The 25,059-nt window shown below is 42.9% G+C and overlaps 1 protein-coding gene across 1 annotated transcript in view; it reads right to left on the reverse strand.

Annotated features, from left to right (window-relative positions):
* Positions 1-25,059, reverse strand: part of fmn2b (formin 2b) — a 409,270-nt gene that overhangs the window by 358,197 nt on the left and 26,014 nt on the right. Inside the window, 1 exon segment of the mRNA XM_080199671.1 lies at positions 716-897. Coding sequence (XP_080055797.1) covers positions 716-897 — 182 coding nt within the window.

Here is a 25,059-nt window from a genome sequence, read left to right on the forward strand (position 1 = left end):
ACTAATTCTTACATCACTGACATTTTAGTTGAAGTTATTCCTGGATGGCCTCAACTGGAAATGCCCCAGTCAAACTGCCCTTATAACACTCATCACCATTCTCTCCCAATAGTCTTATAATCAAATCATACAATCATTACAGCAAAGGGGAGCCATTCAGCCTGTTACGTCAGCACTGTCTCTCCAAATTAGCATCATGACTCAAGTGCCATTCTGCTGCCTTTGCCTCTCTCCCTTGCACACAGCGCCCTCTAGAATGCCTTGATTGAACCTGCCTCCAGCACACTACCGGGCAGTGCATTCCAGACCCCAAAGTGTTCAACGACAAACAAAAACAAGGCAATTCTTTTTAATATCCCTATAAATTTCCTCCTGGGGTTGACTGCAGGAATTCAATACTTAGTTATTGGAGATGCCAAGACATTCAAGATGTGTCCACACCTGCATTCTGCAGGTACTTGGAAATGCACACAATGAGAAACAGCTAATTTGCAGATCACTACCACACATTCGAGATCCAAGTTCATGCACTTTGATGCACTGTAATACGCACACAAATGCATCTACAACCACCACACTCCCCACCTCCAACCACTCCTACTGCATATTTCACACATCGAATCTAAATTTCCTCCTAACAAGTAGCAAGTAAATCAATTTCCAGTCAACTTCAATTCAGAGCAGCTCACATCTGACAGAGTGAAAATAAACTTACATCAAACTTTGTGGTGGTGGCTTGTGGAACTTCTCCACAAAATTGTTCTCTGAAGCAGTCCCCAAAGGGTAGGAGCAAACCCATGGCCAGAATACGAGAGCAAAGTTTCTCAGCTTCCTCATGTTCGCCCGTCAACTGTGTCTTTTCCTGTTGCCCAAAAAGTTTCTCCAGCAAGGTTCTCCCTGCAAGGTAGATTTGAAGTGCTCGTTAGACTGGTGAACAAAACAAAATGGTAGAGGGAGACTGGATAGTAATGCACATGCTTCCTTAGTTGCAGAAAAGCACAAGGCACATGAAAGGTAGTCTTCAGTAGGTTAGATAATCATTCGCAATTTAACACGAATGACCATCTAACCTACCAAAGGATACCTTCATTCAGTGAACTATTTCATTGCTGTCGAACATGGAATAGCTTTCATAAATAATCACAGAATCCCTACAGAGCAGAAGAGGCCATTTGGCCCACCCAGTCTGCACCAACTGTCAGAGTGACTTACCCAGGCCCTCTCCCCCTGCCCAATCCCTATAACCCCACGTATTTCCAACAGCTAATCCACCTAACCGACATATCTTGGGACACTAAGGGGCAATTTAGCATGGCCAATCCATCTAATTCACATATCTTTGGAGCGTGGGAGGAAACTCACACAGACAATCACACGAGGTTAGAATTGAACCCAGTTTCCTGGAACTGTGAGGCAACAGTGCTAACCACTGCGTGTGGCACTAGGGAGAACTTAGCACAAATGGGTCATTTTCTTTGAGGAAGAAAAGGGGAAGCGGTCTTATCATAGTTCATTTAACATACCACAGATATACGAAAAGGACATTTTCTGATTATTTATAGGCTCTCACTTTTGTAAATATCTTCTTTATACACTAAAACCATCACATATTCAATTATGTTTCAATTATTAGGAGCCAATTAAGTCTAACCTTTTATCCAAGTTTCACGCTGGGCCACAAAGTGACTGAGGCTGAACAGAGGTAGGACTCCTTCAAAAATAACTTTATACCACCTATTTAAATTTGATTCAAGTGGTGAACACAGCTTGTATAGAGGAAAACACGACTGCAGATCCTAGCTGGCCTATTAATACCAGGACTCTGCATTAGAACGTTGGATTAAAAGGGCCAGAAATACCTACTAGCATCAGAAAGTGGTAGCCTACTGGAATTACAGGCAGCACAGTGGCACAATGGTTAACCTTGCTGCCTTAGTGCCAGGGTCCAGGTTTGATTCCCAGCTTGGGTCACTGTCTATGTGGAGCATGCACATTCTCATCATATCTGCCTGGGTTTCTCCCAATGGTTAGAGCTACTGGGGGCCTGCATCAAAAGAGTTCCCGCAGGCCAGCATCAGATTCAGAGACCAAGGCCCATTTTATACTGCAGTGGTTGCTGGAGAGCAATGACGTTTAAAGTGTCCAATGAACTTAACAGGCCAGGGAAACAAAAAAGAGTCAATAGGATGAGAGTGATCAGGAGGGTCAGGTCAAGAATCAGGGAGAGTTCCAGGTGGGGGAAATAGATCTGGGTACTTAAAACAGTTACGCAGAAGTGGTTTTATTTCTCTGTCCTTTAGCTATTAGCATAACCCTGTTGGAATCATCTGAAGCTTATGATTTAAGAACATAAGAAATAGGAGCAGGAGTAGGCCATCTTGCCCCTTGAGCCTGCCCCACCATTCAATAAGATCATGGCTGATCTGAAGTGGCTCAGCTCCACTTTCCCGCTTTCTCCCCATAACCCTTAATCCCCTTGCCTATCAAAAACCTATCTACCCGCATCTTAAATATATTTAGCGAGGCAGCCTCCACCACTTCAACGGGCAGAGAATTCCAGAGATTCACCACCCTTTGAGTGAAGAAGTTCCCCCTCAACTCTGTTCTAAACTGTCCCCCCCTTATCTTGAGGCTGTGCCCTCTAGTCCTACTGTCCTTTGAGCGGGAAGAGCCTCTCCGCCTCTATCCTATCCATCCCATTCATCATCTTGTACGTCTCAATGAGATCTCCCCTCATCCTTCTAAACTCTGACAAGGACAAGCCTAGTTTATTCAGCCTCTCCTCATAGCTCGACCCCCTCAACTCCGGTATCAGCCTAGTAAACCTCCTCTGCACTCCCTCCAAGGCCAAAATATCCTTGCGTAAGTGTGGCGACCAAAACTGCACACAGTACTCCAGCTGCGGCCTCACCAGTGCCCTGTACAGTTGCAGCAAGACCTCCCTGCTTTTATATTCAATCCCCCTCACTATGAAGGCCAGCAACCCATTTGCCTTCCTGACCACCTGCTGCACCTGCAGACTGGGTTTTTGCAACTCATGCACAAGGATCCCAAGGTCCCTCTGCACCGTTGCATGCTGCAGTTTTTTGCCATGTAAGTAGTAGTCCTTCCTACCAAAGTGGACAACTTCACACTTGCCAACATTAAATTCCATTTGCTAGTTCCTCGCCCATTCGCCCAGCCTATCTAGATCCCTCTGCAGGCTTTCCACACCCTCCACACAATTTGCCGTTCCACCAATCTTGGTGTCATCAGCAAATTTCGACACCATACACTCAGTTCCCTCCTCCAGATCATCTACATAAATGGTAAATAGCTGAGGCCCCAGCACGATCCCTGGGGCACTCCACTAGTCACCATCCGCCAATCCGAATAGCACCCATTGACCCCCACTCTCTGCCTATTTGACAGCCAATCCCCTATCCACGCTGACACCCTACCCCCAACTCCATGCCCCCTAACCTTCTGTAACAACCTCGTGCGGCACCTTATCAAACACCTTCTGAAAATCAACACCACATCCACCGGTTCTCCTCTATCCACCGCACTAGACATATCCTCATAGAATTCCAATAAATTCATCAGACACAACTTCCCCTTAATGAAACCGTGCTGCCTCTGCTCTCTCAAACAATTCTCAAGATGCCTTGCTATTTTCTCCTTGATGACGGATTCAAGCATTTTACCTACAACAGACGTTAAACTAACCAGCCTATAATTCCCTGCCTTTTGCCTGCTACCCTTTTTAAACAACGGCGTAACATTAGCCATTTTCCAATCTTCCAGCACTTCCCCGGAATCCAGTGAGGTTTGGAAAATAATCAGCAAGGCATCCACTATCACCTCCACCATTTCTTTCAGAACCCTTGGATGCATTCCATCCGGTCCTGGGGACTTGTCCACAGTCAGTCCCTCTAGTCTGTCTAGCACTGCCTCTCTAGTAACAATAATGTCATTCAGGCCCTCCACTCCTACCATCTTTCCATTGCTAACATCTGGCAAACTATTCACGTCCTCCTCTGTGAAGACTGAAGCAAAAAAGTTATTCAAGGCCTCAGCCATTTCCTCATCCCCCACCACTAAGTACCCCCCCTCATCCTCTAAGGGTCCAACATTCACCCTAGCCAGCCTTTTCTTTTTTATATATTTATAAAAACTCTTACTATCCTTTTTTATATTTAGCGCTAGCCCAGCTTCATAGTTTATCCTTCCTTTATCAACTTCTTCGTCATTCTTTGTTGATATTTAAACCTCTCCCAATCCTCTTCTCGCCCACTACTCTTAGCCACTCTAAACGCATCAGCTTTTAATTTAATACTCTCCTTTACCTCCTTCGTTATCCACGGCTGACCATCTCTCCTCCTACGATCCTTTTTAACCATCGGAATAAATTTCTGTTGAGCACCAAGAAAGATCTCCTTAAAGATCCTCCACTGTTCCTCAGTAGACCTACCTCCCAACGTGCTCCCCCAATCGACATTCGCCAATTCCTCTCTCATCCTATCGTACGCCCCTCTGTTCAAACAAAGGACACAGGTCCGGGAACCCACTTTCTCCTCCTCCATCTGCATCAGAAACTCCACCATACAATGATCACTTTTCCCAAGAGGATCCTTCACCACAAGGTCCCTAATTCTACCTGCCTCATTACATAACACCAGATCCAAGATAGCTCGCTCCCTCGTCGGCTCCAACACACACTGTTCGAGGAGACTATCCTGGCAGCATTCCAAGAATTTAAGTCACTTAGACGGTTGGTTCCCAGCACAGTGCAAATCATCCAGAGGAAGTTGGCACTTCTGGTCGATTACATAAACCCTGACCTGTGAGATGTGCTGGGGCATCTCTCTCAAGAGTGTTCCCCCCCCCACCCCCCCACTCCAGAAAGCCAAGATGAGGCAGTCAGGAAGTTATGAGCCAGTGGGTTTTGATTGTTGTGAATAGCAAACTGTTACAAATTAATTCAGCATATTACATGGGTTTACACTGGGAACTGGTGAAGAGGTTGTCTAAATATTTAACATGATTCAGGGCATATTCTTGCATGACATAATCTTGCTTACATTTCACTTTACACTGCTGGAGTAAGACAATACAAGGTATTCCGATAGAGGGGAGAACTGTTGAAATAAGTGTGCCTCTTAACTGCTATAATCCAAGGAGAAATAGGTCAAATAAGGTCAACTGGAAATCAGACTAAAGCAGTAAGAAATAACTGGTTTTATGTTTAAAATGCCTTTTTAAAAAAAAGTGACTCCTGAGAGTCACTTACATGTTACAGAATTTTTGGTGGCCTTTCTACTACTGTCTAACAATTATTTCTCAACTACTGGATCTTTTCATATCACTGATAATCCCTCAGGTTTTCTATGATTCATCCTTGTGGATGACTGGGTTAAGTGAGGTGTCAGAGATCGTAGATGAATAAAAAGCACCTTGCCCCCTCACCTCAGGTTAAAATCACCAGACAGCTCTCTGTATCAAAAAGCGGAGAGCAGCATACATTCACAAGGGACTCTGGCCACTTCACCTAGTCAATGCCACTTTTTGCCTTTTGTTTACATTACAAATGGGAAATTGTTGTTGGCTAGAAGAGACCTGGGCAAATGATGCAAATAAAAAGGTTGGGTGAACGCTGCTCAAGTTGCATCTGGTATGACAGATCCAAGGCCATACACAGTTGGATCTGCACTTGAAGATACCTGTTCATCCAATCTTATTACGAAGTCTCACAACACCAGGTTAAAGTCCAACCCTCAGATCCAATCTTAGATCATGGAGCTTTTCACTGACTAGCTAGATCTTAAAAGCACTTGGAAAGGCAGCAGGTACGGTTTGGATTAATTTCATGAACAGAAACTCAAGTGAGGAGAACAAAAACAGTCAAAGATCAGCATCATTAGGAATAAAAATCACATCTTTTGTTATTTGTGGATGGACATGCATGCAACCCAATAGGAAATGCCAGAATATTATCTCCGTTATGGTTTGGTGATGACTCAATTCAAAATTAGCCACGTTAAATTCATTTGTTTCTGAATATCCACACCAATTAGTTTGAGGTGCATGCTCATGAATAGGGCTTCAGGATTAACCCCAATAAACAGTTCTATAATTCTCAACCCCCATCCCCAACAACCGTGCTACAACAATCTTGTCAAGTGCCGCTCGCATTGATTCAAGCTACATAATGTATTGTGAAAATTAAACTCCCACATTTGAAATGAGGTTGCAAAACGTGCACACATCCTGACCGGAGATCTTACTCCAGATCAATGTTGATAGTAGCATAAGATGTGTTAGATTCAGAGGAGAAGAAACCAGTTTGTACCACCAAGGCTGGACAGGTAATAACTGACTAATATGACCATAACAGTGACACATGCAAATAATGAACTTTTAGGGACTGACATCAACTTTGTTCCTTTTTCAAAAAGATCAATAACAAAACTAATTGAAGCAGGAAGGTATAGTTTGCTTTATTTTTAAAAATGGTTATGTTAATTTTTTTATATATTAATCAGGATCCCTCAGACTGTTTAAATAGTGACTAAGATGCTATTACTTGCAATGAAACGGGAAAGGTCACAAGCCTACAGGTTAATTTATTACCTATTAAGCAGATCATAAACCTGAAATCAGCTAATCATTCGCTGGTTTTTAAAATCTCAAAATAATCCAAGACTCATCCCTAGTGAATAATCTTGCCCAGACTTTGCTGGAAAAATTAGCGAGTTCATGTTACCATGAATGGGCAATTTTTCTTTCCCGCCCCCCCCCAAATTCGTGGGACATGGGTATTGCTGGCTGACCAGCATTTATTGCCCATCCCTAGTTGTCAGAAGGCAGTTGAGACTCAGCCACATTGCTGTGGCTCTGAAGTCACAGTTTCATGGGCATTCGATTTTTAATTCCAGATTTTTTTTATTGAATTCAAATTCCACTATCTGCAGCAATGGGTTCCCAGAATATTAACTGAGTTTCTGGATTAATCTTTTTACGATAATACCACTAGGTCACTGCTTTCCCATAGACAAGGGTAAGGACGAAATGGGATATGCCGAGTTATGTATTGCCATAAACTTATTGGTTGATTTATGCTGGTCTTGAACAAACATGGTACATTCAACCTCGCTGTTAATAGAACTTGCTATACATATACATTAAACTTGAATAAAACTCAGTACCAAAACTCTGAGTTGGTACTCAGCAATATAAACAAGTATCTTTTAATGACAAATGATCACATGTAGTTGTCAAATTTGTTTAGGCCTTTAAGGCAACTACACCCAACGGGCTACTTCAGAGTTAAGTTCCAACACAATAAGCAATGGCACTGAACATTATCTAATTTGTAATCAGATTCTGACAAATAATATGAGCGCTTGGTTACAAAAGTGAATCTCCACTAGCATTGAAGGGTTGTTAGCAAGCATGTTACAGCACCTTCAGTAAAGAATTTTATGAGAGTAGGATAAAAAATTACTTTTCCTAAAAGCAATTTAGCAGACAAGATTCTGATTTCCATACTTAATGGGAGTTATAAATTATTTATATAAAGTGTTTAGACGGCTACAAATAGAATAGAATTAACTGAACACTATTCCTTCAGAAGCTCTGTGGATTACAGAATCCTATCTGTTCGATCTGATTTTTCATATCATATGTATTAACTAATCCATGTCTATGCACCAGCAATGGGTATGCAATGAACACTGACAGGAATCAATTGTAGAGTGACATAACTAATACTGTTAGCCAAGTGAAGATGATGCAGAATATTATACAGAATATTGTATTAAATAGAGCACTTATTTTGTGCACAATTTGCCTTTATATTTGTCAGATGATCTTTTCATCCCTTGCTCCAATTGGCAAAGATAACAACATCAGCCTGACTCATGCAGATATGGGACAAGATAACATACCCATACTTGCACACACAACACCTAAAAAGGAGTCAAACTTAAAACTTCAGAATTCTGCTCATAAATTATAATAAATTGTGTTCTGCATCTCACATTTTTTCACTAAACATAATGCCTAATCTTCTTATTTGGTGAAGAAAAATTACTGTGGAATGGACAATATATAATTTGTGTGTATTTGGGTGTTAAAAAGGCTTCATTTAGGTTGTTTGAGCCTTGATGCTGGGGAGTCATGGAATCCTTAGTGCCATTCGGCCCATCAAGTTTGTACCAACGCAATGCCACCCAGTCCCTATCCCCATAACCCAGCTTGTGACAGAGGTCTTTCTGGTTTATTTGTATTTGCAAGTTTTTAATTGAAGTTTTACAACCCTTGAAGTCAAAGAGGTGGATTAAAAATGCAGTGATTGTGGGGTGGAAAACTCAAGTTAAAAAACCTTACCATGGTCCCAAGGGCAGAGATAGAGAAAAGACAGATTTCAGTGTGTGTCAGAATGAGGACAAAGATTTTCAGCTCTCAGGAACAAACATCACAAAGCTATTAGGACAATGACAGGCTGCATAGTCAGTTATAGAACTCAGAAAAGTAATCAGTTTAGCAGAAGTGCTACTGGAAGACCATGCTGAAAGTGCTGCTTTTGGATACCTTGGGGACAAGTATTAGTGAAAAAGGGAAGAGTGAATGCTCAGGAGTTCACAGCAAGAAAACTATTCGCAATTATTGCTGTTCCAAACAAGCAGCCTTTCTACGTCAAGCTAGTGGTAACTTCTCATTGGTTTATGTACTAGCAAACTAGCAGTACCTCTTCACTCGTTAGCAGCTGTAATGACATTGCTAGGGTAAAGGGATAGTGGGAATTTGAAGCATCTTCTCCTGCTTGTGACAAGATAATTTTAATTGTGTTACCTCCTCAATCTGTGTGGGAGAGAGTCGGGTGAAAGGAAAATTATCAGGGAGGAGGAGGTTCTGAGGGACACTCGTGCGTTGAACTGTGTCTGCTTCAATGCTAGGAGTGTGACAGGGAAAACGGATGAGCTTAGGGCCTTGATGTTTGTGAGGAAGTTAGATGTGGTGGCTGTAACGGAGACGTGGTTACGGGAAGGGCAGGACTGGCAGCTGAATGTTCCTGGGTACAAGTGTTTTAGGTGTGACAGAGGAGGGTTGAAGAGAGGTGGAGGGGTGGCACTGTTAGTAAAGGAGAACATCACAGTAGTGCAGAGGGACGACAAGATGGAAGAGATAGGGATTGAGTCACTGTGGGTGGAGTTGAGAAATAAAAAGGGAGAGATTACGTTGCTAGGGGTGTACTATAGGCCACCCAACAGCCCGAGGTCAGTGGAGGAAGGCATTTGCAGGGGCATTTTGAATAGGTGCGGGAAGAATAGGGTGGTTGTACTGGGTGACTTTAATCTACCTGGAGTGAATTGGAGGGGGCCTAGAGCTGGGGGTACAGAGGGAGAGGAGTTTGTGAAATGTGTTTTGGAAGGGTCTCTAGAGCAGTGTGTAACTAGCCCGACTAGGGGAGGGGCTATACGGGATTTAGTGTTGGGTAATGAGCCGGGGCAGGTGGTTGAGGTAGAGGTAGGCGAACATGTGGCTAACAGTGACCACAAGTCCGTCTACTTTAGGATAAAAACGGAAAGGGATGAGTGCCGGCCGAATGGGAGTGTGCTGAACTAGGGAAAGGCGAGCTATAGCAGGATTAGGAGGGAGCTGCAGGACACTGATTGGGAGGGACTGTTAGCTGGAAAGTCCACGGTTGGCAAGTGGGAGGCTTTTAAGGGCAAAATGAAATGGTTGCAGGGGAGGTATGTTCCGGTTAAGCGGAAGGATGGGAAAGGTAGGATTAGAGAGCCGTGGATTACAGGGGGTATTGAAGACTTGGTCAGGAAGAAGAGGGAGGCGTATGTTAGATCGAAACAACTGGGTACGGAGAGTGCGCTGGAGGAATATAGAGAGAGTAGGAGGGAGCTAAAAAGGGGAATTAGAAGGGCGAAGAGAGGGCATGAAATGGCTTTGGCTGGTAGGATTAAGGAAAATCCAAAGGCATTTTATTCCTATATTAGGAGCAAGAGAGTAGTTAGAGGGAAAATTGGTCCTCTTAGGGACAAAAGTGGAGAGTTATGTATTGAGTCGGAGGGAATGGGGGAGCTCCTGAATGAATACTTTGCGTCGGTATTCACAAAGGAGAGGGGTTCGGAATCGTGCGGTCTCTTGGAGGGAGCTGAGGATCAGTTGCAGGAAATATCTATTACGAGGGAGGAAGTGCTAGGGCTTTTAGGTAGCGTAAGGACGGATAAAGCTCCGGGGCCTGATGGTATTTATCCCAGGCTGCTTAGGGAGGTGAAAGATGAAATAGCTGGGCCTCTGGCGCAAATCTTTGTCTCTTCTTTGGACACAGGTGAGGTCCCAGAAGACTGGAGGGTAGCAAATGTGGTACCGCTGTTTAAAAAAGGTAGTAGGGATAACCCTAGAAATTATAGACTGGTGAGTTTGACATCGGTGGTAGGGAAATTAATGGAAAAAATACTTAGGGGTAGGATGCATGAGCATTTGGAGCATTGCGATCTGATTAGGGATACGCAACATGGCTTTGTTAGAGGGAGGTCTTGCCTTATGAATCTGGTGGAATTCTTTGAGGAGGTGACAAAAACGGTTGACGATGGGAGAGCCGTTGATGTCATCTATATGGATTTCAGTAAGGCGTTTGACAAAGTCCCTCATGGTAGGCTGGTAGAAAAGGTTAAGGCGCATGGGATACGAGGTCAGGTAGCTAGGTGGATTGAGAACTGGCTGGGCAATAGGAGACAGAGGGTAGTTGTGGAGGGGACCTTTTCGGGCTGGAGGCCAGTGACCAGTGGTGTGCCGCAGGGCTCAGTATTGGGACCTCTCCTCTTTGTAGTATACATAAATGACTTGGAAGAGAGCGTAGGTGGTGTGATCAGCAAGTTTGCAGATGACACCAAGATGGCAGGGTTGGCGGGTATTGAAGTGGAATGTCAGGTGATACAACAGGATATAGATAGGTTGGTGCATTGGGCAGATAGGTGGCAGATGGAATTTAATCCTGACAAATGCGAGCTGATGCATTTTGGAAGGAATAATGCAGAGAGGAGCTATGTGATAAAAGGTAGACCGATTAGGAGTATAGACATACAGAGGGACCTGGGAATGCAGGTTCGCAAATCCATGAAGGTTGCGGCCCAAGTGGAGAAGGTTGTTAGGAAGGCTTATGGAATGCTAGCCTTTATAGGAAGGGGTATAGAGTATAAAAGCTGCCGTCTAATGCTTCAGTTGTATAGAACATTGGTTAGACCGCATTTGGAGTACTGCGTCCAGTTCTGGTCACCTTACTACCGGAAGGATGTGGAGGCTCTGGAGAGGGTTCAGAGGTGGTTTACCAGGATGTTGCCTGGCATGGAAGGGCTGGGTTACGAGGAAAGGTTGAAGAAACTGGGACTTTTCTCCTTGGAAAGACGGAGGTCGAGGGGGGACATGATAGAGGTATATAAGATACTGAAGGGAATAGAGAGAGTCAATAGTGAGAGACTGCTCCCTAGACTGGGTACAAATACGAGAGGTCATGATTTAAGGGCGAGGGGGGAAGAGGTATAATTTGGATGTGAGAGGAAGGTTCTTTACGCAGAGAGTTGTGGGGGTATGGAACGCGCTACCGAGTAGGGTGGTGGAGGCAGGAACGTTGGACTCGTTTAAGGTTCAGTTAGACAGACACGAGTGAAACGAGGATGGAGGGTTATAGTAGGGGCTATTAAATAAGGTCAGATCCTCGGGAGACACCGGAAATGCAGACTTGTAAGTTAACGTTTTTGTCTTTTTATTCCGCAGGTGGAGGTCCACCTTGTTGTCAAACGAGGGGCATGCACACGGTGGGTCGTGCGTGGGCTGCTCTTGGAGGTTCCGGGAGTGGCCTAGTACTTCGTGTCGGTGTGTGCGCTTGATCGTGGACCGGTAGACGGGCACCGCAACAGCTCGGTGACTAGCACTGCTAGCTGTGCAGATACATGGATTTGGGCCTGTGTCTGTGGGAGTTTGTGCATTCTCCCTGTGGTTGCGTGGGTTTCCTCCGGGCGCTCCGGTTTCCTCCCACACCCCAAAGATGTGCTCTTAGGCTGATTGGTTTACCAAATTGACACTATTCTCCCCTGAATCTGGCTAAGTTAGGGGTTCCATTCGTAGACACACAGGGTAGAATAGGTGTAGGGTGATGCGGCGGCGCGGGCTCGTTGGGCCGAAGGGCCTGTTTCCCGTGCTGGGTTGTTCTTTGTAATCTGGTCTATTGTAAGCACTGCTCCCGATGCAGTCTACTCTATATCGGAGACCAAACGCAGACTGGGTGACCGCTTTGCTGAATACCTTCGGTCTGTCCACAAGATCTTCCTTTCGCTTGCTACTTCAACACACCACCCTGCTCTCCTGCCCACATGTCCGATCTTAGCCTTTTGCAATGTTCTAGTGAACCCCAACGCAAACCGGAGGAACATTATGATTACAGCCTTCCTGACAGTATTGACCTCAACCACTTCTGAGCATGAACTCTCCCCTCCACACCATTTATCTAATTTCATTTAAACTGCTCTCCTCCTTTCCACTCTATCCCCACCCTCTTCAGACCAACTGCCACATTCCTCAGGCAGTCCTTTACCAAGCTGTACTTTTGTTTTGCCATTCACACATTCTGATCACTTAAATGGACACTTTCAACACTTCCTCAGCCTTCTGCATGCTCATTTACATTTCCTTAGTCCTGTTCCATCATCCCTTCCTACCCTCAAATCTCTGTTGACTCTTTCCCCTCAGCTCAGACAAAGGGTCAACTAGTCTCAAATGTTGACTCTACTCTCTCTTCACAGATGAGGAGACTTTGCAGCATTTTCTGTTTCTACTTGTTGTCTGTGCAATATCATATTTTTAGGTATTGTCTTCAGCAAATTTCCAAAAGAGAAAAGTTAAGATCTACCAAGCTAACTTTCACTCGTAAATAGGGAGAGAGACAGAGAGACAGAGAGACAGAGAGACAGAGAGACAGAGAGACAGAGAGACAGAGAGACAGAGAGACAGAGAGACAGAGAGACAGAGAGACAGAGAGACAGAGAGACAGAGAGACAGAGAGACAGAGAGACAGAGAGACAGAGAGACAGAGAGACAGAGAGACAGAGAGACAGAGAGACAGAGAGACAGAGAGACAGAGAGACAGAGAGACAGAGAGACAGAGAGACAGAGAGACAGAGAGACAGAGAGACAGAGAGACAGAGAGACAGAGGTGTGTAACATGATGAGATGAAACCATTGATCTTTTTTACCTGATGTTCATATGTTAGGTCAGACAAAAGTACATAATTTTGGACTCAAACTGATCAGTGTAGAATAAGCCACAATCTCAGTAATGCAGTAACCATACAAAGGACAAATCATCCCAATCCCTGGCATTCAAGTGATGACGACAGTAGGAAGTCTCACAACACCAGGTTAAAGTCCAACACGTTTATTTGGTAGCAAACATCACTAGCTTTCGGAGCGGTGCCTCTTCGTCAGGTGAGTGGGAGTTTATCCTAGTCCAACACCAGCAACTCCACAACATTCCAGTGAAGTGCAGCAACTGGTTATCAAAGCAGGGATGGGGCGGCGGCGGCGGCGGGGGGGGGGGGGGGGGGGGGGGGGGCGGTGTGTGGAAGATAAATAATATTAGGACAACCCAAGGCTGTTGTTGGTCTTCATGGGTCAATTTTTCCTAGTTTTTTTTTCCATTCATTGATGGGGATGTGGACGTAACTGGCAAGGCCAATACTTGCTGCTCATCCTCAATTGCCCTTACACAAGGCCAGTTCAAAAAAGGAGATTTAACCACATTACTAGGGTCTGAAATCACACATCAGCCAGACTGCCTTCCCAAAAGGATATTAGCAAACCAGATGGGTTTTTAATGACAAACAAACAGTTCTGCAGCCACTATTACTGAGGCTAGCTTTCAATCCCAGATGTTATTTAGTTAAACATTCACTAACTGCCATGATTGGATTGGAGGCAGTACCCCCAGAAGATTAACCTGAATTACTGAATTATAAGCCCAGTGACAAGGTCCCACATGAGTAGTTATTTCTAAAACAGGAGAGCAAAGTATTACTTCAAAGACTTAAAGTCCAGGAGGGAAAGTCATCCTGAAATCAAAAAAGAGTGAGAGAATTATTTGAAGGGCAGGGTTGAGTAAAGGGGTCATTTCCATCAAGGGAGTTGAAATGATTGCCAGCAGTTTTGATGGAATAAAAAGATATAAACCTTTAATCCAGAAACTCAGCAAACGTTCGAGGGACTCAGGTTTGAATCTCACCACAGTAGATGGTGGAATTTGAAATCAATAAAAAACATCTGGAATTAAGAATCTACTGATGACCACAAAACTATGGTCGAAAAAATCCATCTGGTTCACTTAAGATAAAAAGTGAAGTGCTGCAGATGCTGGAATCTGAAACAAAAAACTAAATGCTGGAAAATCTCAGTGGGTCTATCAGCATCTGTGGAGAGCTAATAGAGCTAATCAAAACATTGGCTTTATTTTCTCTCCACAGATGCTGTCAGATCTGAGGAGATTTTTCAATAGCCCTTGATTTTGTTCCACCTGGCTCACTAATGTCCCTTTTAGGAAAGGAAATGTTCCCTCCTTACTTGATCTTGCCTACCTGTGACTCCAGAGCAACAGCAATGCTGCTGACTCTCAACTGCCCTTGGGCAACTCGGAATGGGCAATAAATGTTGGCCAGCCAGCGATGCCGATGTCCCACAAATGAATTTAAAACATTTAAGTTCCAAAATTACAAATTGCCAAGCACAACTTTGATGACTGTAGCCTATTTTATCTACCTTTATGCTTTAAGCTTATACGAAATAAAACAAACTTTACAAAAGATTAACCTTTGGAAAGATTTTTTTAAAAATGTCACAAATAGGCTTACATTAACACTGCAATGAATTTACTGGAAAATCTTCTAGTCACCACATTCTGGCACCTGTTCAGGTACATTGAGGGACATTTTAGCATAGACATTGCACCTAGCCAGTACATCTTTCAGATGATGGGAGGAAAGCACAGCATCAGGAGGAAACCCATGCAAACATGAGGAGAACATGCAAACTCCGCACAGACAGCGACCCAAGCTGGGAATCAGACCCAGGTCCCTGGAGCTATGAAGCAGCAGTGCTAACCACTGTGCCACCGTGCTGCCCTCATCATCTGCCAGTTATTGAAGAATCAATCATCTAAACTGTTCTACCATTTTGATGTATAACAGGTTCTAACTTTTTATATTCAATCTATTAACAGAAACATTTGATACTGCAATTTTTACTTACATTAAGCATGAAGCCAAGTACTTCATTCAACTCTGAAATCGTGTTCATGATTTTCAAGTGCTCAGACATGTTATAGGCCCAATAAAATTAATACCAGTTCAATATTCCATGGATATCTTAGTTAAATAAATTACCATTAGGATTATTGAAGTTGTCCCCACAGGTCATGTAGCATAATCAAATAGGGCAAATCATCCACATCTCCAAGTAAAGATTTAGGTTCATCAAATTCTTGCATTACTACAGCCCTTTTCATTCAAGGTCTAAAAGACAGATAAATCGACTCCAATGTCACTTTTTAAAGGAGTTGGAGATGGATGCTCCAAAGGAAGAAAAGTTAATAGCTCACTCACAGGAGGAAATGCCAAACACACTTAATTTGAGCCACCCTCATGAACTGGAGCTAATGCAAAGAGAAGCATTGTTTTGTCAGGAGGTTAGTGTTGACTGTCCTCTCAAAGTAAAAATGGAAATTACATTTTAAAAGGAAGGATGTTTATCTATGGAGAAAGAAATCCAATCAGGGATAATGTTATTATAGCCTTAAAGATCTGATCTCAGGTCTGATTATCCATAATTTAATCACTTTGGGAATCTGAATTTCTTCCATTTTCTACCTATCCTGTACACTGATGAGACAGAAAACTGTAAATCATCAACACTTACAAGTCATTTGATAAGAGCTTCCGCATTACCAAAATCAAAACTGCAAAGTGAAACAAAAAATAAATAAATAATCCTTCCGGAAACCATTTTACTAGTCACGTAAAAAACATTCTAAACTGCGCGTTTTTGGCTTGGAACTAATACATTACAAATAGCTAGCATGAATATATTCACTACCTTAATTGATACATAGTTTGCTCCATCTTTTTAAGCAGGCATTATCTTTTGTGTCCGAGAGCTAGTGGATGTGCTCAACTTTGACCAAGTCTATTTAAACAGTTTTACACACAAGTGTAAAGAGTAGGCCGTTTGGCCTCTTGAGCCTGCTCTGACATTCAATAAGATTATGGCTGACTTAACTGCAGCCTCAACTCAATCTTCTTACCTATCCCCAAACCCCAATGCTCTTGTAGGTCATAAATCTGCCCAAATCAGTCTTAAATATATTTAAATAAGCCAGTCACCACTGCTCTTTGGGAAAGCCACTCCCAAATGACAGTTAGTCACCCACACTGGACTAATTTCCAGTTCACTCAGAAAAACAGTGCTCATTGTTGGTATTTCAACTTCAGCAAGGGGGCAAAATGGCAGATGTCGGATTGGTGACCCATTATGCAACCCACCTGACTAACTCCTCTCTGGAATGGAAACTAGGGTGGAGTGTACAATGAACAGATGATTCAGCCTCATCCATTTTACATCCTCAATGTTGGAAGTCCCATGTTTTGGTTGGAAATTAAAAATAGGGACCTAGCCAAGGTCCTGAACCATGAGCTGGAATGATCTTGTTTATAAAAGGATGTGAAAGGGTACATAATATTCTGTGGATAATGTACTGTGCTCAGCCCCTTACTATACTCCTAGGGCCCTGGGGCCAAATTTCCCTCCAACTGAAATTTTCAAGTTTGCGGACGACAAATGAGTGGATTGGATCTCAAACAATGAGGAGACAGAGTACAGGAATGAGTGAGAAAATCTGGTGAACTGATGCAACAATAATCTCTCCCTCAATGTCAACAAAAATGTAAGTGACTGTCAGACTTCAGTGAGCGTAAAGGAGAACATGCCCCTGTGTACATCAATAGGGACGAAGTAGAAATGTGCGAGAGCTTCAAGTTTTTAGGAGTCCAGATCACCAACCACCTGTCTTGGGCCCCCCATGCCGACACTATAGTTAAGAAAGCCCATCAACACCTACTTTCTCAGAAGACTAAGGAAATTTGGCATGTCCATTACAACTCTCACCAACTTTTACAGTTGCATCATAGAAAGCATTCTTTCTGATTGTATCACAGCTTGGTGTGGCTTCTGCTCTGCCCAAGACAGCAATAAACTACAAATGAAGCCCAGTCCATCACTCAAATCAGCCTCCCATCCACTGACTGTCTACACTTCCCGCTGCCTCAAAAGCCGCCAGCATAATCAAGGACCCCATGCACCCCAGACATTCTCTCTTCCACCTTTTTCTGTCAGGAAAAAGGATACAAAAGCCTGAGGTCACATACCAACAGACTCGAGAACAGTTTCTTCCCTGCTGCCATCACGAAGTTGATCTTTCTCTACATCCTAGCTATGGCTGCCGCACCACATTCTGCACTCATTTCCTTCTCTATGTACGGTACATTTTGTCTGTATAGCATGCAAGAAATATTTTCACTGAATACTAACACTCAAGACAATAATAAATCAAATTTCTGACATCCTGTACCCCATTTGCTGATGAGAGGTTGTCCAATTCCAGTTGGAAGACCAGAAACATTTTTATTCTATCCTTCCCTGTTGGTAATCAGTTCCACATACTTAGAAAGTCTTTAGTAAAGAAGATTCCTTCAACATTTCTTTGTCACCCCTAGTTTGGAAACACTACATTTTTCATTATGCTGAACAGGAACTTCTTAAACCCAAGCTCTGGAACACTGCAAATTTCACTAATTCCTTCTGGGCACAAACAAAACTTTGGTGCATCTGTCCTAACCGTGGGCCAGGTGCAGGAAGGTGGGATTGGAAGGGGCACCTAGACGTCCTTAGGCTGGCATGGACAAGATAGGCTGAATGGCAACCTCCTTGTTGTACTTTTCTGTGGTGCTTTAATTGCCTGTTTTAATATTTGTTTTCCAACTCCAAAATGTTTTATTGCAATAGGTGCTATATTGGAACAATTTGCCCAAATCTTTCATAATATTAAAACATCAAATGCTCTTCAACCTGTTTTCAAGAGGATCAGGGTGGCCCATCAATCTCTTCTAATGTAGCCCTTCAATACATCCCTTCCAATTACTCAACATTCTTTTTGAAATAGAGGAACAAAATGCAATACTCCAGGAGCGGGATTGCTTTTATTCATTGTCAGACATGGGCGTCATGGCTGGCCAGCATTTATTGCCCATCCCTGATTGCCTGAGGGCAGTAAAGAATCAATCACATTGCTGTGGCTCTGCAGTCACATGTAGGCCAGGCCAGGACAGGACTCAGATTTCCTTCCCTTAAAAGGACGTTAGTGAACCAGATGGGTTTTTCTGACAATCGACAATGGTTTCATGGTCATCAGTAGATTCTTAGTTCCAGATATTTTTCACTGAATTTGATTCCACCATCCACTGTGGTGGGATTCAAACCCAGGTCCCCAGAACATTAGCTGAGTTTCAAGATTAACAGTGTAGCAATACCACTAGCCCATCACCCAGTATATAAGCAGACATGTGGGAGGTAATGGTGTCAATATAGACTACAGCTTAAAAGCACTTAACAGTTTTTCAGAACCAAGACAGGCCCATTTAAACTTAATTGCAACAGGAAGCTCAATAATTTATAGCCTTGGGGCAGGCTACTGGAAAACATGGACTTTGAGATCCATTAAACTCAACCATTTATATTATGTAATACAAGCTTCAGGGAAATATTATTTCAGCCAGATCTGGCTGAACTGTGTCCAATTCTGGCCATCATGCTGTCACTGATTTTCAGCGAGCACAGAAGAGATTTATTAGAATGGTACCAAGGATTATTGTTATGTGAATCGGCTGGACAAGGTGGGATTGGCTTTGAGAAGTGTTTACGACAAGGAAGGGTTTAAGACAGTAAATTTTAAAAAAAACTGCTCTACATTAATCCACCAGTGATGGAAGTGGGGAGATTTGATTGCAAATTAGTAAAATAAGCACAGGTAACAGGAGAGGAAAAATGCAGTACACTCCAAATTCTCACCATTTGCCTGATATGGTGATGGAAGCATTACATAATGATGCTCAAGACACTTAGAGAAAAAAATTGGAAGGAAGGAAAAACAGGAGATGGATCCCTATTTCAAAGAGTTGGCACACAATGGGCTGAATGACCTCCTTCAGTGCTGCACTACTCTTATAATCTAACAATCAAGACACACACAATCTTTACAAGAATAATGACACCCTTTCAACTGCATTGAAAACTTGTGTGTTAATCCAAGGGCTCTGCAGCACACCGGACCCAATTTTAACAGGAGGGACTGGCAGATGGCACTCATCTACCACCAGCCCAGAGAGTGCTTGCATTCTTATTTCACAAGTAGCTGGCAATGTGCAGACACCAAATAGGCAATCCATGAATTAGGGAGGGAAAGTGGGTAATCAGATTGGCCTCTATCCTGAAGTGGCTGTCAGAGCAGTGGGATTGGCCAGCAATTACAGCAGGTAAAGATCTTGCAACAGCTAGCAATGGACTTCATCTGGTCCCACAAAAAGTAAACGCAAAATTTGGCTGCTTTTCCCTCCCGAGCTGCTGCTACCTGATGTCACTGATTAAACCAAGCAACACCTGTATACCTCAACATCACCCATCATAAAAGCCTGGCTTGAACCTCCCACCTGGAACATGAGGGCGCATTCACCTTCTCTCAGGATCCAACATAAAATCTGAGGGTCAGCTAAGAATTCTTTGCCAAAAAGGGAGCCATTAAAAACAGTGACCCCAACAAGTGTACCGAATTGGAAGAGCACCAATTGTTAGAGTTACGTTGGATGTATGGTACAGAAACAGACCATTCAGCCACACCAGTTCTGCTCCATTCCAGCCTTCTCCCTTCTTTCCTGGTCTAAACCTATAATCGTAACTCTCTATTCCCTTCTCTCGTACTTTGGTCTAGCCCCTCCTTAAATGCATCTCTGCTGTTCACTTCAATCATTCCCCATCACAGCAAAGTATAATTCACAAGAAACAGGAGACCATATTACTCATCAAGCTTGCACTCCATTTAACATGATGGCTGATCTTGAGCTCCAGCACTACTTTCCCACCTGCTCCACATATCTGTGAGACAGAACATTCCATCCATCCCAGCCCTAAATGGAGCATCTACAACCCTCTACGGTAGGGAATTGCAAAGGTTCTTTGACTGAAACAAAAAAACTCTTTCAAACTTAAAGGATGAGCCCTTTGGAATGAAAGAGTTGGCCTATCAAGAGACTAAGTAGTCTGGGTCTGTACTCCTTGGAGCTCAGGAGAGTGGGAGAGACCTTATTCAAACACACAAACCCTGAGGGAGTGCGACAGGTTAGACAGTGAGATGTTTTCACTTGTGAGCGAGTCTTGAACAAGGGGACATAGTCACAAGATAAAAAGGGCCAGTCATTTAAACTTGTGTAGAAATTTCTTCTTAAAAAGGGTGGTGCATCTCTGGAATCCTCTGCCCCAAAAGGCTGGACCATCAGATATAATTAATGTGGAGGCAGATAAACATGATAGATCAAGGAAGACAGGGCTATGAAGAAATGACATGGAAGGATGAGTCTGGAGGCCAACATACAGTAGCCATGATCATATTGAATAGAGGGGTAGGTTTGAAGGGCCTAGTGGTCTTCTCTTCCTCCTCTTTCTTGTGTGTTCTAGACTCCCCAGCCAGCACAAACCATCTGTGTTGACCCTGTCAAGTCCTTCAGAAAATTTCAGCGAGATCACTTCATTCCAAATCTCTCATTAAATTGATCCCTGGTTTGAGGGATTTCTATAAATTATTCTTTGTTACATCACCTCCAATGAAAATATATCCTTCCTTCAATTTTCACCACCCTTGGTTTCTTCTGAATTTCTTGTGGCCATCTTATATTCATGCTTTCTAGCTACGCTGTTCCCTGCACAAAGAAATATTATAGCCCATAACTTCTACAAGAGTTGCAATCTCTGTCTGACTCCAGTGGGTCCGCTGCAAGGCTGGATCTGCATGTTTAGATAGGTACTTTGGACTTTTCCCCCTAACTTTTTCAGAGTAAATCTGGCAGAACCAAAGTTAGCAATTTAAATTGCTTCTGGAGATGGTCCTCAGCCTAGTGTAAATCACCCAGGGGAAGTTAGCACTCTGGATAATTCCAGGTAAATTCTTCCATGGAAACTCCCTGGAGGGATTCCCCAGCACACCTTGGGGTACCCCCAAATACGATGCTGGGGAACCTGCAAGTTTGGGTCATTATCTCTGTATCTACTCTTATCAAAACCTTTTCAAATTTTAAAAAGGCCTCTATTAAGTGCAAGTTAAGTTGATTAGCCATGCTAAATTGACCCTGGTGTCAGGGGGATTAGCAGGGTCAATATGTGGGGTTCTGGGAATAGAGCCTGGGTGGGATTGTGGTCAGTTCAGACTTGATGGGCCGAATGGCTTCCTTTTGCACTGTAGGGATTCAATGATTGTGAGTCAGCCCCTACCTTACTTTTCCAAGTGAACAGAGACCTAGTCTGCCAATGTTTTCCTAAACTGTTTAGCTACCCATTTCTGGCATAATGCTTGTAAATTTTCTCCACCCTCTCCGGTACCAATATCCTGCTTCAAGGAAATGAACAACAACTTCATCTAACCATAGGCCTACTGAACTCATAAGACCCAAGTTTAAAGAAATACAAGATTAGACAATGGCTGATACAAAAAAGTGATCATGTTCTGGAAAGTCCCGATGAAGATTATACTGACAGACCTGTCCTGAGAAAAATGGCCTGAAAAAGATATCAAGACCCACTTGAAAGAAAAGCATGGAGAAAATGTAAAAGGCTGAACTTTAATTCCATGTTTGTGAAAGCAACGAGGACTGTTTTCCCAGGCAGCTACATCCCATCAAACGTCCAAAAGCCCATTTCCCATTGATTTATGCCTCAATGTCAAAATGTCTCCAAGATGAAAGCAAAATGAATGAAGAAAAAGTGCAAGACCTGTCTCTTTCCCCTCCCAGGAATACACAAATTTAAAACTGGCTCTGACCAGTGTTCAGCTGTGGAGAACAAGAACAAAAAGGATCTCTCTCACTGGAGCTGGAAAGTGGTGCATTTTAGCAGAGACATTCAACAAGCTATAAGGGATAAGACAGTCTTCTTAGTCACGTCAGTAGAGACAAGCAGGTTATTCTCTCCCTCTGGGAACAAGCCAACAAATGTCACCAGATTGCAGAATTGCCAAAGTCAATTCGCATTTGACTGAAATCACCCAACAGCCACAACACGCCACCATCTACAATTCAAGGACAAACTGTCCACAATTCATGGAGTCCCCAACTGAGATTTTTAGTAAGCAATAGATGCATTTTAACTCAAGAAATCCTGACCGAATTGGCTCCCTATAAAAAAGGTCAATACATTTGACTAGGAAAGGTATAGAACTTTAAACAAAACTTTGCGAACAAGTTTTTTTGGTGGCGGGGGGCAGCGGGGCGGGGTTGTTAACACCATTTTGTAATATGGCTACCACAGAGTGCTCTAGCAGTGGTCTAGCCCAGGTTTGATACAGGTTTAACAAACTTACCTAGTTTTCAATTTTAACTCTAAGCAAGCCTAGTGTTTGGTTTGATTTGATTTTTTTTAAAAATAGTCCTTTAGCTACTTTATGTAATGAAGTAGGTGCAGGTGTTAGGAGTCTAACAGAAAAAGTGAACACTGGAAATAAATAGAAAGCACATCTACATTGTAAAGCGATAACAGTTTTGGGTGCAAATCTTCCATCAAAACTGAAAGTGATAAAAAAAGACTCAGGTTGAAAAAAAGCACAAGCAAGGAAGTAATGCAGTACTATTGTAATGGGGAGATATGTTAATGGGAAGAATGACTTGTGTGGTAATGGGTAAAGGGGTAGAAAATGTAGATTTTTGTCGCTTTAAATTCAAATTTCAGGTGCTCAAGTTGCACAAACTGCCATGCAGCATTATGCTAATTTGAAACCAATTATGAATTAGTTTCTTTGCCACCCTCTGCTGCATTACAGAAACCTGGTTTCTCCCTCCCCCCCCCCAAAAAAAATGCCCAAAGCTGTCTTAAAATATAAACCTTTTTCCTTTGCCAAATTTTCACTCAATCTGCTGTCAAAGATAATCTGGAATATTGCAAAGCATTTAAAAGATCTTTAAGCCGTGTAAAAATGGGACACAATGGTCATAGTTTTTAAAGAAAAAAAAATGAGATTGTCCCTTAGGGGCAAAAATTGTACATCCAGCTTGCCACAGGAATGGGAATGGGCAAAGGACAGACCACGGAAAGGTCTGTTGATCTCGGGTAGGATCTTATGGTTTTGGGACGAGCACAGCCAATAACATACCGCCCCTGTTGTTGTACATTGGACCAGTTTACAATGAATTTAGATTGGGTATACACAGTTAACAATACTGAGAATTACAGGGCAGTATTACACAAAGCATTGTTCAAACCTCAGGGAGACACCATTTACACAAGACTCTTCTCTCCTCAACCGCATACAAAACAAGCAGCTGCACCCCTTTCACCAACATTTGACATACCAGGCTGCACTACATGATCATCTTGTAACTAGGCAGCCAAAACAGGAAACCTAAAACAACCAATTAAAGGCAAATGTCTGCCATTAAAACCACAAGGCAAGACAACTTAGCTCTTTCACAGGACTTCAAGACATCACAAGATCTAAAGCAACACCAACATGTGGCATGTCACCTTCTCAAAGTCACAAGCCTCTCTTTATTGGCAGTGGCAGTCTTGTACGATCTACAAGATGTACTGCAGGACTTCAAGATTCCTGATGTGTACCTTCTGAACACATGATCACTACCATTGAGAAGGACAAGAGCAGCAGATACCTGGGAACACCACCACCTAGAGGTTCCTCTCTAAATCACTTACCATTCTGACGTGAAAATATATCGCAGTTCCAAAATCATGGAACTCACCTCTCCAACAGCACTGTGTTTGCATCTAGCAATTCAAGGTAGTAGCTTGCCACCTTCGTAAGAGCAATTAGGGATGGGAACTATTTATGGGATGGGCTAGCCTGGCATGGCCACATCCCATAAATAGTTTTTCCTAAACATGAGACATTTTCAAATTATTTGTATAAATTTATAGGAAATCTACAGTTTGGAAAATTGAGACCATATTAACCTCATGTTCATTATTATGGAGCAATTTCTAACTTTGAAACACTTGCTTCTTGACTGAAATGGTCTCTAAACCAAGTAATTTGCAATTAGCTCCCTCAATTGCCTGGTAGCCTTTGAAGCAAAAAGTCAATCTATCACGCAAATCAGCCTCCCATCCTTTCACTCTGTCTACATTTCCCGCTGCCTCGGCAAAGCAGCCAGCATTATTAAGGACCCCGTGCACCCCGGACATTCCCCCTTCCACCAGGGGAAGATACAAAAGTCTGAGGTCACATACCAACTGACTCAAGAACAGCTTCTTCCCTGCTGCCAGACTTTTAAATGTACCTACCTCGCATAAAGCTGACCTTTCTCTACACCCTAGCTATGACTGCAACACTATATCCTGCATGCTCACATTTCCTTCCCTATGAACAGTATGCTCTGTCTGTATAGCACACAAGAAACAATACTTTTCATTTTATGCTAATACACATGGTAATAAAATCAAAAACTTTTGCCACCGTCAGAATCACAGTGCGATTAGAAAAATATTAGATTCACCTTAGCTCCTTCAAAGTCTTCAAGAATCTTTAATTTTTCTCCCCCCATTTTGAGCATTGGTCATGTCTTTCAGTGGCTGTCCAGTTCCACAATCCCAAAGATCATCTTACTCAAGGGTCACTCAAATGCACACAAAGTGCCACAACACAGAATAATATATGATAATTTGCTACGTACGGTGGCAAACCCATCCAGCTCA

Source organism: Carcharhinus amblyrhynchos, chromosome 12 (genome assembly GCF_965287045.1).
Source record: "Carcharhinus amblyrhynchos chromosome 12, sCarAmb.v2.hapA, whole genome shotgun sequence".
Lineage (NCBI taxonomy): Eukaryota > Metazoa > Chordata > Chondrichthyes > Carcharhiniformes > Carcharhinidae > Carcharhinus > Carcharhinus amblyrhynchos.